We start from the raw sequence: 20,446 nt of genomic DNA, 5'->3' as shown, positions 1-20,446 counted from the left end.
TGAGGCTGAGGTTCATTTCAGGTCATCTTCAGGATTTCACTGTCTAATCATTCAGCTATGTTCAATAGCGCATTATGAAAAAGGGATTTGGGTTTTCAGATGTTATTTTCCTGGAATCTTATATTTATGACACTTTTCTGTGGCAACTCAGGCTGTAAAGATGCATCCTGTTTGCATGATTCTGCAGTATCCTGATTTTACTAAGATGTGTCTAGAAATTATTTTGAACAAGTACAAATAAGTGACATACAAAGAACTCTCTGTAGATAAAATTGTGGCGATCTTGGCACATATCCGATTTTTTAACAATTCCTAAAGCTGTGTTTTCTAGTCTCAATTATTGTGAGATGGAGGAAGTTTACAACCTTCGAGTTGCACCTTGATATCCAGGAAAGGTCACCGTGAACCAAATGGGCATCTCTAACAGAGCTGTAGAAGTTGTACAAAGAGACGAGAGAACCTACTGGAGGAACAACCAGCTCTGCACCACTCATTCAGATTCCCTGGTGGAGGGGGTAGATGGAAACCACTTCGAAGAGAAGCCACGTAACAGTCAATCAGTGCTGAAAGTACTGAGGGCATAGGGGAAAGATGTTCTGAGACGCAAACACTAAAGCCCCTTTCCCACTGGCCAAAAAACCTGTTTAAACCTGCTAACTTCAGTGGGAAAGCGGTATAAGGAATCATGCATGGCAAACACCAGAACGGAGAGAAGGATGAACGCAGCCAAACAGAGAGAAATCCCTTGTGAAAACCTGCTCCATGTGACCTGAGACTGGCACAGCAGCTCTGCTCACCTTACTGTGTGACAATAATCCGAGGCAAACCGATAACACTGGAGTGGATTCAAGACTTACTGTCCTGTCCCTGAATGACCCAGCATGAGCCCAGACTGAAAACCCATTTTTTTTATGAAACATAGCTATTAAACTAATTCATTTTAAATAAAAAAAAAATAAAAAAAAAAGAACTGATAAAGCTAATAAACAAGAGATTCTTTATTTGTCATAGTTAAAGTGTACACTTACAACATGACTACACCGCCCAGACTGTGCTGTCCCTCGAGTAAAAACTGTTAAAAAAATTAAGTAAATATAAATAACACCTGGAACTAATCAATATGGTAGCCTACATCGTCTCAATATGCTCAGCCCCATGTTTGATGGGGCAAGCAGCTCCATCAAACATTGGGCTGCTCCCATCAAACATTCCCAGGTTGCCAACTGCCCAAGGAGCTATAAATTGAATTAGTCAGTTCTTATAAATACTTGGGCATATTGATTGATAACAACCTGACTTTTAAGCCCCATACTGACAATCTTGTTTCTAAGATGATTTGGTTTCTTCTTGTCTTTCACACCAGGTAAGGGAACAAATTATTACAATGACCTTTTACCTTTACTGGATTATGGAGATCTGCTTTTTATGAATGCTCTTCTCCAAAGAAATTGGACTCAGTTTATCACTCCGTTTTCTATGTGGTGTTGTTTTGCACATTGCTTTCTTAGCCAGGTCACTCTTGTAAAAGAGGTTTTTAAATCTCAGTGAGTTTTACCTGGTTAAATAAAGGATAAAAAAAATAAAATAATAAAAGTACGTAATGTCACTGACTTCGGATCAGGAGGTTGAGGGTTTGAATCAATGTCAGCCAATATTTGCCTGGATCAACAAGTAGAAGAGCTTGCTTTCTTATAATGAGTATAGATGTGACAAGTATTTGCTGTATACATTTCAGTTGTATGACTGACATTATTTGTCAGTATTTTCAGGAAGTGTAATGTAAGATAATATAGTATGGTGGACCTGAGGGCACAACACATCTAGCTGGGTAGCTCAGTGGGTAATGCCAGTGACTTTGCATTGGGAGGCTTGAGGTTTAAAGTTACTGTTTGATCAACAAGATCTGTAGAAGAAGCGCTTGTTTTCCTCTAATGAATAGATGTGATAAATGTGTGCTGTAATCACAATGAATTGTGTTTTGTGTCATTATTAGTGTATTATTAGTGTGATAACAGAATGGTGGAGGTGAGTGCTGAACAGCTGGGCAGCTGTTTGACTGATGCCATTGACTTTGGAGGAAGGAGAGGAAGAAGAAAAACACATTTGTTATTACATTGACATAGCAGAACATGAATTTCCAAAAACATGATTTAACATGATGAATAAACTGATAACAATACTTGGATCATTCTGTATAATAGGAAAAGGAATTACTAGCAACGGCCTTGTTTATTATTAGGCTACTGTCCAATATCCACACACGTTACTGAATTACTGATATGTACAGAACTGGGTGTTTCATGCATCTTCTTTGTTCAGGTCCACTCTCCCAAACAAGAAGCTCATGAGCAACACTACCTGACACATGCACCTTCTCATAGTATCTTATAGCATATTACTAAATCTCAATCATGGCATGGTTTCAAGTGTCTGTTCATTTATTTTTTGATTCAGTCCGGTTGTTGGGACTGAATGTTCTTTGTCGGTCGTCACATCAGACCCGGCCGGCGGCCACTCCCATCTGACCCTCCCCCACACACTCACCTACAGTACTCACATGTTCAGCATTCCCTCAATAGATTTCTATACTGGTTCATTCCACTTGCTGTTTGCTATATTGTCTTTGGATTTGATTGCATTTCTGACCATGTCGGTATTGTTTGGGCTTCTCCTTACACCAACTCTTTTTAATATGTCAGCCTGCTTGGTCTTTTTAAAGTAAAGTGTCCTTACTTTTATTTCTACCCTACGAGTTGTACCCAAGTTTTGGTTTATCCTTTTATCAAGGTCACTATCCATTTTAAAGACAGTATAGCCAAAACAATGTGGTTTACAGTGATATAGCCTACCATAATTGTGCAAATCAGATAAACTGGAGTGATAACTTAATGTTGCTTAAGTAAAATCATAGCATATGTACTGAATGAACAACTTGTGGGGTTCAGAGTTTAAGAGTTCAGGTTTGAGATACAAGGCCTTTCATTTTTGCAATCAGCTTTTAAGGACACTATTACAAAATATCATCAGACAGGTTACAACATTTTTGTTAAACCAGTTTACTCTGTCTGTTTTTGGCTATTCGGTAGCAGCTGCGTGCCAGATCATGCAACAGCATCAGTGTGGACTCAGTCACTGTTGCATTTGTCACAATAATGTGGCCACAGATGGCTTACTGAATGTCTCCTTTTCTCTTTTGTATTTGTGTCTGCTTCAAACCTCCACACATGCATGGGTGGCTTTTAGGCTAATGTTTAATATGGATGGATTATATTTCCATAGCCTATGCACCTGGTAGATGAATGTGAAGGAACAATGAGCAGTGAGGGGGTACCAGCGAGACTGAAATGCTTGATTCTGAAATAGCAAATGAGAGTCTCACTGTAAAAATAAATAAAAACAGCCTTTAAATTAGGCTATAATTTAACTTGCAACAGTTTGAGGCAATAGCCTAAGGGTTGAATAAAATACACTGACTACAGACAGTGAAACTTGAATTAATAGGACAAATGTGGACATGCAGCAATACAAACTAGATTAAACTAGTCAGGACACAGCATGACAAAACTATGAAAAAAAAATTCCAGCAAGTTGACATGCCACCAGCACAAAGTGAGGAGGGTCGTTGCTCCTTTTCACTGATTGGGCACACCCCTAAAATGCTCCTACGCTCTCGCTCTCTGATTGGCTTTTGCGGCACCACAAGCCAGTTTCCCATTGGCCCATCGAGGCGCCAGTCCAACAGGCGCGATACGCCTCCCACACCCACATAGAGCGATATGTCGGCTGATAGTCGAATCAGCGCTGCGGACCAATCACGATGCTGCTATTGACAGGCAAGATTCTCTCTGGTGCAACACATAGAACGCCATACAATTCCATCGAACGTTAAAGTGCAAGAGGCGTTCAAGATCTCTACGGGGTTCATTCTAAACCGTACGAAACATTTGTAAAAATAAGATAGCCTAAATATAATTAACAGAAAACGTTCAAGTAGCCTATTAAAAGCACATGATAAATAGCAGATAGAACAATGTGACGGCTATAAGTCTTATATCATATTCCTAAATTGTTAACCATTTTTCAGATGCATGTAGCTCAGTCACACTGATTTTGTTACAGTAGTTCATTGTGTAACAATATATCAATATATCATATTTTATTAATTGTTGTTATGTAATTGTTATGAATGCAAAATCTCAATCTTGAAAACACCAAAGTAACTGTAATCAACTGCAGGCTAGACAAGATGTCTTTTCAAATTCCCAAAGGGCAGACCAGTCTGGCCGTCCATGTGACAAAAACAGGAGACACTGGTCAAACAGGTAACAGACAAGTAAGACATACTGCCACAACATTTCAACGGTTACACTAACAACACATATTCCAAGATATAGTATGGGCAGGAGCTCGGTAGCCTACTAGCATACAAATTGTTTATGAGATACCCGATTTAATCAACTGAACTTGAAAATAGATCAGATTAAACACTAGATGAAAAGAATTCAAATATTTGTAGTGGAGTAAAAAGCACCATATTTGCCTGAGAAATGTAGTAAAGAAGAGTTAGTAGGCTATAGGCTACTGTAGACTATAACATAAGGTTCTGTGAGGTATTTTGGGCCCCATGAAGAGATGGCATTTAGACTTAAATTAACAAATATTATCATATTTTTGTCTGTATAAAAGTAGGCTATTTTAAAACTAGGTTTCACTTCCATACAGACTGAGTCACTCAATAGGCTACTTCAAACTGTCTCTGGCATCCATTTAGCCAAAAACAAGTAAATACAAAGATAGTGTCCCATACACCCACTGGGATATGAATGTAAGTAGGCTATTAATAATTAATAATTTTCCCTAATGTCCTGAAATCACCTAAATTACCAAATGATCTATGCCGTGATCTGATATATTTCAGGGTCCCTGTCATTCAAAGGCCTATAGAATCATGCAAACTTTTCACCCCCATACAACACCACTGAGCATAAGATGAAAATGAATAAAGTAAAACTCAAATATATCAAAAAACAGTTCATTGCTGTATTATTGAGTAAATCATTGCACCACTGCATTCAAGTCACTTTATGTCCTAAATTATCTCCTCACCTGGTGACTGCAATACAAAAATGTAATGATTTTTCTATCTACCTATACTGACAATAGAGAGATTTTTCATAAACTATATCTTGCATAAAATGAAAAAAAAAAAAAAAAAACTCAAGTTAAACTCAAATTTATATAGCCTATATAAAAATTGAATAACCATTGCAACACAACAACAATCTCATCATTTTGTGACCTGAAATGTTTACCTAATCCTTTATTTAAATGAGGGATTAAGAAATTTGAAAAATAAAGATGATTAATGGAGAATATAGGGATCTGTACTGAAATAAAGATACTTTTCAGACACTATAATTAAATATAACTATAATGTCCCGCCTTCTATCCACACACTAAAGTTTTATTTTTATTTTTTTTATTTATTTATTGAAGTATCTTCAAAATACAAACATTAAGGCACATTGGTAATACATAAATGCACAGTGCTGAATCAGCTATCTTGATCAATCAAGAACAAAAAGAAAAGAAAAGAGAACATGAGGGTCTCAGTCCACAATAGTAAATAAGTCCAGCAAAGAAAATAACCTTAGGGCATTTTTGCTCGCACACTAAAGTAGAGCATGGATGCAGTAGAGCCATTATGTAATAATTTCTACTCTGTGTAACAGTCCTGAGCAATGCCTTTCCTGAACATGCTCTCCTTTAGCTACGTCCTTACGTCATGGGGAGGGGGGCGTGGCCTGTGTTCCGTGGTAACCGTAACCCCACGCTTCTTTGACAGTCATAGCCTTGCTAGCTGTCGCGACGCGCACTGTAATTCCCCGAGCCGTCCTAACGAAGTGGCCCGTGTCCGGTGATCTGATTTAACAGCCCCCCCCACCCCGCCACCCGCCCGCTGCCTCCCCTCCGCCTCAGGGACAGGAAGCTCCGGCTTTGGCCGCTCAGGACTCGCGTTAAACCACCGGTGTTTTGGCAGCCGACGAAAAAGATGTCTAAAGACATGGAAGGGAAAAGCGAGAAAATTATGGACATGGAGAGCAAGGTGCTGTGGTACCCGGACTCCAAGAGGAACACACAGATGGACAAGTTTAGGATACAGGTCAACGGGGACTACGGACTTAATCTGGGTGAGTGGACAACAGACAATGACCCAGACAGAGAGAGAGAGAGAGGGAGAGGGAGAGGTGGAGAGTAGGTGTAGTGGATTGAACTGAGCCTACCAAGCTGAATAGAAACACAAAAATAGACAGTGTGTGTCTGTCCCTACATGTTTTCTCCCAACAGACAGACAGTGTCTCTGTGTCTCTGCTGCCTCTCTCCAGTGCAACCTCGACTCCTGCTAGCAGAGCTGTCCAGCAGCCACTGAGAATATTAATGAGCCTGGCATCAAACCTACTAACCACCATCACCACTCCCTTTGTAAAAACAACAACAACATTGCAGCTCTGCCTGGGCTTAATGTGTGGATTTGGGACTGGACTGTGTGTGTGTGTGTGTGTCTGCCAGCAGCAGCAGCAGCAGCAGCAGCAGCAGCTACCAGGCGGTGACAGCACAGAGGCCTGTTTTCATTGTCTCATTGATACGGTGGCGTTGCAAAAACCAACAGGGTTTCTGGAGGAATGCAGAAAAACTTGGTCCCCCAATTTAGTTTTTACCAAATGCATTCATACAGTACATGCACCTTGAAGTCTTTTTGTTGATCTTTCCTGCAGCTCAAAAAAGACACATGCAAGCTTGTTAGTGATTTACCAGTGAGCATTAAAGGGTCATAGAAGGCAAAAAAAAGGTTAGAAACCACTGCTTGGAGATCTGCCACTATTTATTACACTCACCTTGACCTGTGTCTTTTTCTTTCTGGGAAGCCACATCTCCTGGAATCACCTTGAATACGAGGGGTTGTCTTTGAATTTACAACAGAGGCTGTAGATGGAAAACAGCTCCCGCTCATTCAGTTTAACTAAGAATACTTATGACTTTTGCCTTTTTGGTATTAATCGTTAAATCATGGGTGGAGATTATTAGTGTTAATCTCAGATTTGCAGGGCAAAAGGCCATCATTTGTAGGAATTTACTGTGGTTTATGGTTTAGTCGGTGGTTATTAGTGGAGCATGACAGGTACACAGTGTAGAGAGGCTGTGCTGCTGCAAGAAACCAGTTTCCCTCGCTATGCACTGGTGCTACAATCTTTTTTTTTCCTTTCATTCACCATCTGCTGCAACTCAACGTGTTGTGTTTCAGGTTACATAAGTAATATCTTATTATCGATGTAGTAGTAAATAATGTTTTTTATTTCCCTTATAGTTAACTACAATGACCTGTACCAGTGGTCGGTGGACAGTTACTCAGAGTTCTGGGCGGAGGTGTGGCGCTTCTGTGGAGTCGTCAGCTCCAAACCGTACGAGGAGGTGAGTCCAAACTCTGATGTCACATCATTGCAACTGCAAGTTTTGATGTTGCAATAAAATTCAGCTGCCATGTTCATCGTTCATATGAGAATTACATCAGAAATCTGGCAATGAAAACAGAAATACATTAAAATTCTTAGGATAGAACAGTGCACATAAATGACATATAAAGATTGAATAAATGCACAGAGCACATTAACATCTCTTTATTAAAGAGACCTCAAATTATTGGGCCTCATTCATGAAATACAAGATTTCAGGATGCATTAAGGTTTTTATTTGTTCCCTCAAAAAGGACAGTACCACTTGCTGTCCCTTCCTTGTCAGAGTGGTACATCCCATGTAGAGGCGTTTTTTTTTTCTTCTCAGTTCCTCTGGAGGCAAACTAAGCTTCAAAAGAGGCCTGTTTCCTTTGTTTTGTCTGCTCTGTGCATCCACTCAACTGTGAACACTTAAAAGTCCCACATTAATACAGTTCATTGTCTGGTGCACCTCGTTATGTTGTTGGAGCCTAATTAAGGACAACTGGTGTCAACACAGGTGCAGAGCCTTTGACATGCCGTTTCCATTATGATTCATTTGAAATAATACTCTATTGTTACTCATTAAATTCATAGTTTTCTTTGTTGTCAATAGGCCTCTATGTCAATGTTATCACATCTGTCAGATTTCTAGTATCTATCTAGGCAGTCAAATTATTATTTAACTCTCTCGGTTAATTGATTTTATGATGATTATCTTGCCTCTTTCAGAAACCACCTACGCATACTCACGTATTAGTGTTTATTTAAACATATAAGGTGTGTGTCTGTAAACTCTGTCATTTGACTGGCAATGAACCGGACTATTCATGATTTGACGAGTCACACACTGGCTTTTCTGGGGGCTGAAGCCACCGTCAGCCTTTCACTTTCGTTTGACAAGAGCCCAATGAGTGCACTAATGCACACAAGATCTTTTTATGGATTGCGGCTACAAATAACCCCATGTTGATTTGATTGATATTAGATGATGTTATTGGTTTCTAATTTTACATCCGCCTGCGTCTGCTTTCTCTTTCATACACTGACAGAAATTAGAGTAAGAAAAGGAACAAAAATGTTTTTTCCCCAAATAACCAAAATGAGTAAATTAACTCATTGTTTTTGAAAATAAGTTATTAAAAGCTAGCCAGAAAAATAAAAAAGTATTTTAATGTGTTTCCATTATTTAAATTACTGTGCAGCCTCTCAGTGTTACTTAGTTCCAGGATGCAGCCACTTAGGTGGGTGTGTGAAGTGGAACAAATGATGTCTGAGCTCATGACACTGAGCCATGTTGTCACACACACACGAACACACACGCACACACAAGCATGCACACACACACCCTTTCTGTACACATGGATAACACATTCCACGTCACTTGTTGGCCAGAGGTTCTTCTTTTATCACTCACTTTCTCAGCCACATCCTATCTGAGGTTTGCAGACCCAGCAGATAGTGGATGGACAACAGGGGGGAGACAATTATTCGGTCAATCAATGTCCAACAGTGATGCACAGTTGGCTTAGGCAAAGAAATCACTAATGTAGCCATTGATCTTTGTGACAAAATGTTTTTTTTAAGGGATAGTTCAACATTTTGACAAATTGGCAGAGCCGTGAGCTGCTCAGAGCTACGCTACGGAGGCTAATGGGATTTCTTGGTTTCCCTCATCAAACTCATCAAATACACAATCCAACAACTCCAAAACGCTCTTGTGGACAAGTTGTGACCTGCACATTCACCACGCTATGAGATAATAACAGAACATTACGAGACTGAGTTTTTTTTAGAGGCAAATGCAGAGACTGCTCGCCGAAAAACTGCTCCTGACGGGGATGCGCATCAGTGGTTTTGCATGAATTTGCCTCTAAAACAACTCTGTCTCATAATGTTCCATTATTATCTCATAGCGTGGTGAATGTGCAGGTCACAACTTGTCCATGAGAGCGTTTTGGAGTTGTTGGATTGTGTATTTGATGAGTTTGATGAGGGAAACCAAGAAATCCCGTTTCAGAGCGTAGCTCTTAGCAGCTCACGTCTCTGCTCCGCTGATCTTAAAACAGCTTGAACTGGCAATTAAAGGTAACGAACCTACTCCTAAAACTATAGGGATTATGACAATGTGCCAATTTGACAAAATGTTGAACCATCCCTTTAAGTAAGTACAGAGTATGTATGTGTGGGATGTCAAGGAAAAGATCACCAACATTTTAAAGTTCAGAGTGGGTCAGTGACAGCGTTGTGTTGTGTCTCTCTCCCCTGTGTGTGTTTTTTTATGGTGTGTCCCAGGTGGTGGATGTAACCAAGCGCATCTCAGATGTTCCCGAGTGGTTCAAAGGCGCCCGGCTCAACTACGCCGAGAATCTGCTCAAACACGGCGACCAGGACAAAGTGGCTCTCTACGCTGCGAGTGAGTTGTACAGACAGAGTAAACGTTACAGGTTCAATAACAGCAGGATGTGTGTGATATTCAGCAGTTTACAACACTTCTGCTGCTGCTGCTGCACCTTAAGGCGTGGCCTCGCCGCTGATCTCCGTTAAGAATTAAATCCCTAAGCTTGGCAACGTTGATTCTGTGCCCAGAGTAAACAGCGCGCAAGTTAACACACACACACACACACATTGTTTCTTAAAGTCCCACAGTGCACGCAGCATCCTGAACGCACCTTCACACATACTGACACCATGCAGGGACGGTTCGTTGTTCCAGTGGTGTTTGTTTATCTTTTCCTTTTTCTTTACTCACCAGCATTTATGCACTCATGTGATGTTTTTTTTTTTGCACGTCGCTCCGGGTGATTGTTGACAAGTTTGCAGCGACATGAAAGATCAGCATCGAGGGAGCGTTTGAGTCCAGCAGCGATGAGACACAGGGTCGCATACGTCACTGTGTTATGAAAGCTGCTGCTCCCTGCTCCACCTCTCAGGACTGTCACATACTAATGGATAGGCCTTTTTTATTGCTGCATGTGTGTGTGTGTGTGTGTGTAGAGCGGACTGCTACACACACACTCATGCACATGCACACACATGCACACAATCTACCTCAGGAGGTGGAATGTAATTATGAGAGGGCCCATCGGTCACAATGCTGTGGAGCCACTGTGAATGTCAGGAAACTATTACTTACAGAGATAATAGGACTGTTGCTGTCTGTGGCTCTGTCCTGCTGCACCCTCCGCCTCTATTTATGTCTCCGTCCCTGCCTCCCTGGTGCTCCGTCCCTTTCTTTGCTTTGTTTCATATTTCAAAGGGGGGGTTCCTTTCATTTGCATTTATGTCAACCCCATAACTGAGAACATGGTTTTACAAAGCGGTACACAAAGTATTGAAAACGTCCGAGCCAATCAGAATACATGTTTTCGGAGTCTTTTTTTTAAAGTGTGCATATTAATTAATCCTTGTTTCTGCATCTCACTCTCTATTTCTGTCTCTCTCCATCAGCGGAGGCAAACGAGGAGATAGTGAAGGTGACGTACGGCGAGCTCAGGCGTGACGTGGCGCTGTTTGCTGCAGCCATGAGGAAGATGGGAGTCGAGACTGGAGACAGGGTTGTAGGTGAGTCTTTTTTTTAATTTATCGCCTTCTGTCTGCAGGGTACGGAAAAGCAGCCAAGTTTGATTATTGGTCGCATTAGTTCGGTAGATTAAACACCAGCATTTCCAAGTAAAACTATAATTGTAGCTGCTCCTCTCCTGACTCATTTCTTTTTAACCTTCCTCATCCTTCCCAATACTCTTTATTATATAAGTGAGTGAGTTGGATGATTATTTGCAGCCTGTTGCAGAATAAGTTGGACAGTTTATTTGCCATTACTTGTGTGTTTTAGTGTGCGCTGGCAAGGAGGGCCGGTCCGTCGTCTTGGCACAAGTTGCAGCTCTTTCTCAATGTCAGCATTTACTTCTCTTTTTTTTCTTTTCTCAAAGCAAATATTTGTTCTTCTGTAAGGCAACACTGTAACAGAGAAGTCATACAGAGCCACGTGTTCACACTGCAGGAGGTTTTTAATGCACACCACCATGCATGTCCATCTCTCACACTGCAATATGTGATAGGTACATTTTTAGAAAACAGTTTTAAGATCTTTTTTCTGCCACAATCTTAACTTGATGCCACATTGCAGGCTGTGAAAATGCTCAGCTGTCAGTGGTTTAGTTTATCAAACAAAAGTATTCAGACTTCTGAGCTGAATCAGTTGTTAAAGTGACTCCCTGAACAAAGATAAAAGTGCATTAATAGGTTTTCTGATCTTTGAATACACACACATAGCAAAAAAAAATGCTGCATATCCAGAATTTGCAAGTGTTTATTCAGCTTTTTATGAGGACCCTGCACCTTTTTTTGATGTCAGTCTTTATAAACGAGCCTGGAGCTCCAGAAACTGATGTTTTCTGTCAGATTTAGTTTGAATTTTAGCACAATCACAAATCTGTCTTGAGATGATAAACTTTATCTGCTGTGTCTGTTGAGTATCCTGCAGATACGTTTTCCTCCATTATTAGTCATATAACAACCTGGTATTATGTAATAATAATAGTGTCTCTCACGCAGCTTCTTTCCAAGTCATTTTAAAAGAAGAAAGGGGTGGGGAGGGAAGAGGTGATTTTTCAGATGGGTAACTTCCTCATTGATGTACGTGGATGTCAGCCCGACCTGACTCTTATCTGTCTCTGCCTCTAGTTTCAATCTCTGCTCTCCGCCACTTTCTCCCGCCATGTGACACAGAAATACGTATTGAGCTGTTTGTGCTGCCGTGTCAGTGTCAGAAGCTTCAGTTACACCACGGCTGTCAAACAACATCATCATCTCACATTTCTGAGCCGTCCATTGTTGGCGGCTACAAAGCAGACATTGTCCTAAACAAAGCCTTCTTTAGTTTCATACTTTTTTTTTTTGTAGTAAAGATGGCCGATAACAGGCACTTTGGTTCAGAGGTGACAGAAAAGACTTGTGGCTTTTTATTTAATCAATGTTCAAAAGCTGAGTTAAGGGGGAAAAAAACATCTGATATCTGAGCCACAGTGACACAGAAGTGTGGCAAAAAAAAATGAAACACTTAAACTTCTGTGAACTGCTGCTACAATTTTAAGCCATCCTTAACAACACTGAGAAAAACCTGAAGTTGAGGTGGGCAGCTATTATTTTTATTATTATTATTATTATGAACTTGCTATTATGAAGATTTCAGAATAAAAGCAGCCATGTGGCTCACTGTTGTTGTGACATATTAAGAAAAATAAATTCCTAACACCTAAATTCCCTTAATTCCCCCTGGCTCAAAAAGCTCCACTGCCTTTAATATAGAAGCAGCAGTGTGACTAACATCTATATATCTAATGTCCATGAGCTCATATTGAGCTTCTCTGTCTAGGAATGACCAGCAAGCGTATGAAAGTTAGTGTGTGGTCAGAAGAAAGATGGATGTTGCGGTGGGGAAATCCATTAGCTAACTGACTTAAGCTCTGTGGGAATCTCATTAGAAAGTGGGAGGGGGACGGAGTGGGAGGGTGGGAGGTAGAGTGAGGTAGAGAAACAACAGGAGAGAGAGAGGAGGGGGAATTGAGCTTCTCTTTTCTCTTACGTATCTAAAGACAAATCTATGTGAGTGTGTGTGTGTGTTTGACTGTGCGTCTTCTTCGCTGGTGTGTGTTGTGTGTCCCCAGGTTGAAACTAAAATGTCGTGTCAGTGTCCGTAATCCAGGAGATATATAAGCACTTAGCTGATGAAGCCAGCCAGGCTTTATAGCAGGACACACACACACACACACACACACACACACACACACACACACACACACACACACACACACACACACACACACACACACACACACACACACACACACACACACACACACACACACACACACTCACATATTCCTTCTCCTGTGGACGTTTTTGTTCCTTTCCTCCTCCTCCTGTCATCATAAACACCCCCAATCCCACCCCACCCCGTTACAAAGCTTATAACCTTCACACCCGCTCTTCATCCGCAGGGGGAAACATATTCTTTTAATTATGTGTCATCAAAAACGCACTGTGCGACTGCAGCCTCAATGCTGACTAAGATACAAATGTCATATACATGGAAACTGTAGCAACATGGAAACGTGATGAAAACAGTTTGAATAACAGAGACGACATCACTGCACAGGCTGTAGCACACACACACACACGTCCTCACCCTGAGTGGGTGTGGCACTGTGGACGACTCATAAAACACTACATGCAGCATGTGGCATGTGTCCTGTTTGGTCTGCGTATCATTTCAAATGAAGTCATGCTAGTGCTGATAAGAAAAAGGCCTGAAAATAACTTTAATTCTGTTCTTGTTTAGATTATAAAGGTGCTCAAAAATCTTTTAAAAACATCAATTTACTCCATCCAGAGTTTTACAGATTCCCTAAAACTGAAATTTATAATGATATAGGCTACATTATAATTAGGGCTATGGTCAATATGACCTCAAATCAGTATCACGGTTAATTGAACATTTTACCTCGATTACAATTCATGACATATTGATCTATTGTATCTATTCTTTATTTTTAAAATGAATGAAGGAAACAACCTTCACCCCCCAAATCCCATGCTCGACTGTTGCTACACGCTCGCATATTTTTGAGAGTAATTACATGCCATAGCAGAGTCATGTGTCTAGAGACACACACACACGCACATGAACTCACAGTTGGAGGATGTCAGTTTCGGTTTATTTCAGTCTCAGTTTGTTTATTTATTTATTTATTTGTCTCGATCGCGATTATGCAATTTTAACAGTTAAAGACAGGTTATTAAAGTCACAAGTTGCACAACGAGTTTATAGCTAATTGCTAATTCTTGGCTTTAGTCCTTAGTTATAGGCTTTTTGTGTGCAATTGAATGAAAGTAGAGGCAAAAAAAACCCCAACACAAAACAAATAACACAAACGACAATACTCTAAAACTAGCTAAAATAAACACAAGAACAATCCTGTAACATATAAAACCATCTCCTCTCTCTTGTCACACTATGGAGCAGTGTTTTTGTTTGTGTCATGCACACACACACACAAAGATGCACACACATGGGTGGTGTGTTTAACATCGTGCATGTGGATTCATCCCACCTCAGTGATCAACACTGGTGGTGCTAACGTGCCAACGCACTCGTCATGTCCCCACAGAGGACGTGAAGGAGCAAACCAATAGCAAGTAAACATGGTTGAAAACAGCACAGGATTTAATTATATATATATATATAAACATTTACAAAGCTGTGAGAAAAGAAGACTCCAAAGGGCAAAAAAAACCCTTGATTCATCCTTTATTCGTTTCTAAAGTATCAGTCGTAATCAAAGTTCTCCTGAACTGACCACAGGCTCTCGTCAGAGGGATTGCTCCTCTCCCTCCAGGTAACGTACACAGACATCATTTCTCAGCTGGTTTCAGGGTAGTTGACCACACACACGTCACCGGTTTGTTTCTATAAACATTACATCATCATCATTGCTTAATGCACATGACTAAAGCTTGAGTCATTTTTTATCTGAATCGTACGGCACTGCTTTGAGTCCAAAAACTGTCAAAAAACTGGCACAATAATAAAAGACAGTAGAAGCCGAACATAAGAAGAACAGTAGCGTAAGGAAGTTGCATTTATGTGGAAGTGGTAAAGCAGTGGCGTCACAACAGAGTAGATGTTAATATTAGACTCTCAGACAGTGGTTATCAGTTAGGCATGTGGAGCAGTAAAGTTTTATTGTGGTTTACATGAGTGGACTGATAAGGGCAGTGGGTTGACGACGTGTAAACTGTGTTGTGGCAGCAGCAGTGAGGCACGGCTGATGCATGACGCTATTTGTCCTGATCTGAGTGTTGGAGGATCATAATTTATGGGAGCGTCTGCAGCAGGAGTCAGTGTAGCAGGATGTTGATGATCTGCCAGCCCCGAGGTGTCGGATCTGCTTCCTGGTTACGGCAGGAGTCAGCAGCATAGCAACCAATTAAATTAGCCAATGAGCCTGATCGGTCATGATTCACAGGAGGTGACAGCGTGGTTTACAGTTTTGCCTTTGACCAGTCGGACTGGTTGCAGGAAACTACCGACTGTGTTATTGTTTTGTCATGTTTTAGATTAGATATGTTATCGACTGTTTAAAGGTAGCAGCAGAGCTCCTGTGAGTCATCTGGGTGGCAGCCTTATATACACAATCACCTTATCAGTGTCTTATAATAACATCTTGAAGGTATTTTCTACCACTATTATGTTTTATATAAAGATTATACCTGATTTATATCTATCAGATCTGTGTAAAAATAGTGCATTAGTATGATTTTTCATTTATTTTACTGTGAATATATGACTTTTCTTTTCTTTTTGAATATAAGGTTTAACTGAACACAGTTATTATCTCACTTCCTGTTAATGCAGGGATATATAGACACCAAGCATTAAACTAAAAATGAAAACAGGAGTCATTATTCCTGCAGCACTGAGACACAGATTGTCTTTATTGGTGTTGGCTGAAGTTAAAGGTTGAATATGTAGAATATTTATTAAAAGCTATATTTTTTCAAAAATAATACATCCATGGGGCCTTTAGAGGGGTACAGAATGAAAGTATTGCTTTTCCACAAAAAAATTTTTTTTAGTCTGAATTATTATTTTTAATTTTTTTGACGGGCTCGACAACTGACTATCTGTCAACGTTCTGTTTACATTCGTACCTGCCTGTAGCCGACATGTGGCTCAGTTCTCAGCTGTTTTCCTGCCTCCTCCCGGTCCTATGCGTTTGTTTCCAACCAAGCCTTTTTAATAATCAATCGGTGGATCAATGGATTATCATATACTTGTTAGGATGGGTGTATTTGTGTAGTCTTATCTGTCATAAACACGTTTATCGTCGCGGACTTTCGGTGCCACGGAGCTCCTTTTTTTTTTTTTTTTTTCCAACTTGACGAGAGCAGTGACAGCGGAGGCTCTGAGCAGCAGCGGTGTGGAAGGCAGAGAGCCTCCACTGTCCCTGTAACAAGCTACAAGTCATTTATTATGCTGTTAATGACGGTAAAAATGAAACATAAGGTAAATATCCTGCTTAGCTCTCCTCCTCTGCTGTCCTCTGTTCAGAGCGGAGTCCCTAGCAACGGCCCGTTTTACCTAGCAACGGTCTGGCAATCGACTGCTGGAATTCTTTTTCTGTTGTTGTTCTTGTATTTCTACATAGTCAACCTTTAATATGGTAATGAATGACTGTGAGATAATGGTATGAATTTCAATACTGTGTGTCTCTGTTTGGTATTCTCTCTGTTTCCTTTTAGTGCAGTAATCAATAAATGTCTCTGATTTTCTCTCTAACCCTCACTGATCCGATCTTCTGTGAGAAAACTCGCTCTGTCCTTGACCACAATCTCCCACATTGTTGAGAATGAAAGCTTCTTCCTCCCTCGCTCCTCCTCCTCCTCTTTTACAGTCGCATCCCTCTTTCTCTCTCTCTCTTTCTCACTTTCTCACTCTCTTTCTCTCTCTCCCGTATTGTTCTGTCTCACAATATTTCTTTCCTCTGTTCTCTCAGTTAAACTCAATGACCTACTGAGATAGAGGCTATATAATAACAAGCCCAGCTATATATATATATTGGTGTGTCATTACCCATAGATAGCAAACATCACAAAAACCAGGATAGTTTCTCACTTATCATTTCTTTCAACTAAAATATCCTTATTTCTGCACACATGTATATTGTTTTTAAGACTGGTATGGATTTGCACTTAAACTTAATGTTTTCCTCCTCCTTCCCTTCCCTCTCTCCCCCTCCAGGTTACCTACCTAATGGTATCCATGCAGTAGAGGCCATGTTAGCCGCCGCCAGCATCGGAGCCATTTGGAGCTCCACGTCCGTCGACTTTGGAGTCAATGTAAGGATTTCTGTCTTTATTTTTACAGATGTTTGACATAAAGTCTCACAAACTCCAAACAGTCTCAATATGAATATCATTCAGAGTTATTCTGAAGTTCGATACTGTAAATGAACCAAACCAAACCAAACCTGTCTGATCTGCTGGTCGACTCTGAAGCACCTGCCAGTGCTGGTAGAGTGTGTATGTGTGTGTGCTGGTGCCAGTGGCAATTTTTATCTCTAATCTTGGCAGAGTTCATGCTCTCGTCCTCGACCTCAGCTGCTCTGGGCCAGTTGTCCCGTGCCAGTTCTTAAAGTGGATTCACGACACATAATTCAAATGACAATTTACACAGAGTAAGAGGTGAATGAGCTCCGTGAAGGAAAATGTCACGTGTGCGAGTTGAGCATGAGTGTAATTAACCACATCATCCTGCAGCAGCTCCTTCATCAATGCTCCTTCTGTCGTCTCGCGCTCTGCTTTTTGTTTCTGATGCGCTGCTGCCCCCTCAGGCAGATTAGAGAACTGCTCTTACTCTAGATGTTTTAATCAAACATGACCAATCCAGGTTTAACTTAAATGTAAAATAAGTTTAACTAACTTTGCAGAGTTGTAATTATAAATCAGTGTTTTTGTAAAACCCTACCCCCTCTCTCTTTCTCTCCTTTCTTTCTCTCAGGGTGTCCTCGACAGGTTTTCTCAAATCCAGCCCAAACTGATCTTCTCTGTCGCTGCAGTCGTTTACAACGGGAAAACACATGACCACATGGAAAAGCTGACCAGCGTCGTCAAAGGTTGGCAAACACATTCTCTTATGGATTAATGTTTCTGACCATTTTCTACATTTTTTGTTTGATTATTGCTCTTTCTCTATGATTATCATCAAAGGCTTTTGTCTGATACTGTCAGAGATGTATTCGGTCTCTTTACAGCGAGTACAACCAAGGAGGAATTCCTGCAAACTGCGGAAATAGAGTCGTTATAGTGCAACATCAGTAGATTAGAATAAAGTGGCTCTACTGGGTTTTTACAAGTGTTCAAAGTTGAATAATTAATGCAGAACAGATGCAGGGTAGATGTACAGAATGAAGCAGGATCTTAATGTGTTAGCACAGGAGCTCCCAGAGAATTCCTCCACATCATCATCGCTCCTTACTAAAAATTAATTTCTTGTGACTTCCACTAAGAAGCAAAATGTGTTACGTGTTTATGAAAATGAAACTGGGATTCATCTGGGAGCATATTTGTCTCTCCATAAAGATTAAAGCAGATATCAGCTTCACGGCCGTTTCGGCTAATGCTGCGTTCAAGGCAGGCTTTTGAAACCGTAAGTTACAGCTTCAAGTCACAACTACGACTTGGTAGCGTTCCAGGTAACCCGTAGCTCGTGTTTTTACCATCCTGTTGTCTGTGAAAGTTCCCTATAACGGCCACTCGTAACTTCCGACCCGTGAACTCGTACCAGATCGAACTGGTATGACTTCACAGGAAGGAAAAACACAAAGTACGAGTTTCTTTGAACGCACCATGAGTTAGCAGCCCCCGCCCTTGTCAGGCATCAATTGGTCCTCGTGCTACGTCACCACATTCACGCGCATCCCTTGGCTGCACACACAGCCCTTCATGCCGTTCTCTCTCCTCATTGGATAACACTTGTATCCCACAAGGAAAATTTTCTCCTCGGGTTACAGCAGAGCAGAGTGACGGAGAGACTCGTGTTTAGGCTGAAATACTTCATGTAAGTGATTGCTGACGGAAAATAGGACTATTTAGGACTTATATTAACAAAAACATTCCACTGATATCTGCTTTAACTGTGATGTGAGAACACAAAGGCATCAGCTTCTCTCTCTCTCTCTCTCTCTCTCTCTGAAATCTAGGTCTGCCTGACCTGAAGAGAGTAGTTGTGATTCCCTACGCTCGCTCCAAGCACGAGACCGACCTCTCCAAGATCCCCAACAGGTGTGTGTGTGTGTGTGTGTGTGTGGATATTAATGCACTAAGAACTATTAACACAGAGCAGGTCACAGATGTACTGTATTCCCTCTCACATATCTCTACTTTAAATGTCTCCACAGTGTATTTATTGATGATTTCTTGGCGTCCGGGCGCGGCGAGGCCGACCAGTTTCCTCAGCTGGAGTTTGAGCAGCTTCCCTTCTGTCACCCTCTCTTCATCATGTACTCGTCTGGAACCACAGGAGCTCCTAAATGCATGGTCCACTCTGCTGGGGTGAGAAGAAACACACTGGTTTCCATTAGCCTGTTATTACAGAGTATGGATGGCTCTACCTCTCTTAATTTGTTCAACTGGTAAAAAAAAACACAATACCACACACACACACACACATTGTGGGTCATTTCATGAAACAGATATGGGCATTGAGCCTCTCGCATCCTAATACAGTACATAACCACGAGCTGGTTCATTCATTTCCAGTGGCGAACCGTGGACCCGGACCCTGGGCCTTCAATAAGACCACATGTGGCAATAGAAAATTAAACATAGCAATAGAAATAATAGCCAGAGCCCTGGCTTTAAACCTATTAAAGTTTTCTGTGCCCTAACTGGCTTCACAACACATAAAGGTCATACCGGAAAAACAGTTATTCAAAGCTGGCTATCATGAATCACTTATTTATAAAAAGAAAAAGAAAAAAGAATGAAACAAGCAAATCATACATTCACTTAGCCTATTTCACATATTTGTTTAGCTGGAATGAAAGTAAAATGTCTAGAATAATCATTAGCTTCTCTACAACTAAAGATGGCTCTCACAGCTGTACTGTTAGCTCATGCTGGTCACATCTGTTTGCAGAGCTGGACCACAGTTTGATTTTCAATTCCCACCATTTAAATGAATATACATCAGCGATGATCAGTGTGAAAAGAAGGCGATGCTTTCTCTTATAAAGCCACACAGACATGTTTTCAATGAGAAGAAGAATAAGAAGAAATTCTCAAGTGGACAACATAACTATTCTCTGAAGCTGTTCTGGAGCTTTCAGTCACGTCACATGGTCTTCATTAGCAGATCAATTTGGCTGTGTTGTGTTGTGATGGAACAATAG

General features: G+C 40.8%; 3 protein-coding genes across 4 annotated transcripts in view; 2 read left to right on the top strand and 1 right to left on the bottom strand.

The window, feature by feature from the left end:
• gak (cyclin G associated kinase) overlaps window positions 1–769 on the bottom strand; it is a 37,351-nt gene extending 36,582 nt beyond the window's left edge. The window contains exon 1 of one of the 2 annotated variants that reach the window (XM_083979300.1): window positions 379–769. The gene's annotated coding sequence lies outside the window, so the exon portion shown is untranslated. The remainder of the gene's footprint in view (window positions 1–378) is intronic. The other variant, XM_083979301.1, reaches the window with a different exon arrangement.
• Window positions 1–19,183, top strand: part of LOC310991559 (uncharacterized protein) — a 134,937-nt gene extending 115,754 nt beyond the window's left edge. The window contains exon 5 of the transcript XR_014595636.1: window positions 18,643–19,183. The gene's annotated coding sequence lies outside the window, so the exon portion shown is untranslated. The remainder of the gene's footprint in view (window positions 1–18,642) is intronic.
• The window catches only part of aacs (acetoacetyl-CoA synthetase), a 42,221-nt gene continuing 27,654 nt past the window's right edge, over window positions 5,880–20,446 (top strand). Inside the window, exons 1-8 of the mRNA XM_083979308.1 lie at window positions 5,880–6,191; window positions 7,367–7,470; window positions 9,786–9,906; window positions 10,941–11,054; window positions 17,296–17,393; window positions 18,055–18,169; window positions 19,256–19,337; window positions 19,454–19,607. Coding sequence (XP_083835434.1) covers window positions 6,053–6,191; window positions 7,367–7,470; window positions 9,786–9,906; window positions 10,941–11,054; window positions 17,296–17,393; window positions 18,055–18,169; window positions 19,256–19,337; window positions 19,454–19,607 — 927 coding nt within the window. The 5' untranslated portion in view covers window positions 5,880–6,052. The remainder of the gene's footprint in view (window positions 6,192–7,366; window positions 7,471–9,785; window positions 9,907–10,940; window positions 11,055–17,295; window positions 17,394–18,054; window positions 18,170–19,255; window positions 19,338–19,453; window positions 19,608–20,446) is intronic.

Source organism: Trachurus trachurus, assembly GCF_905171665.1.
Source record: "Trachurus trachurus genome assembly, chromosome: 9".
NCBI classification, from domain to species: Eukaryota; Metazoa; Chordata; class Actinopteri; order Carangiformes; family Carangidae; genus Trachurus; species Trachurus trachurus.
This window is presented reverse-complemented; position numbering and strand designations above follow the sequence as displayed.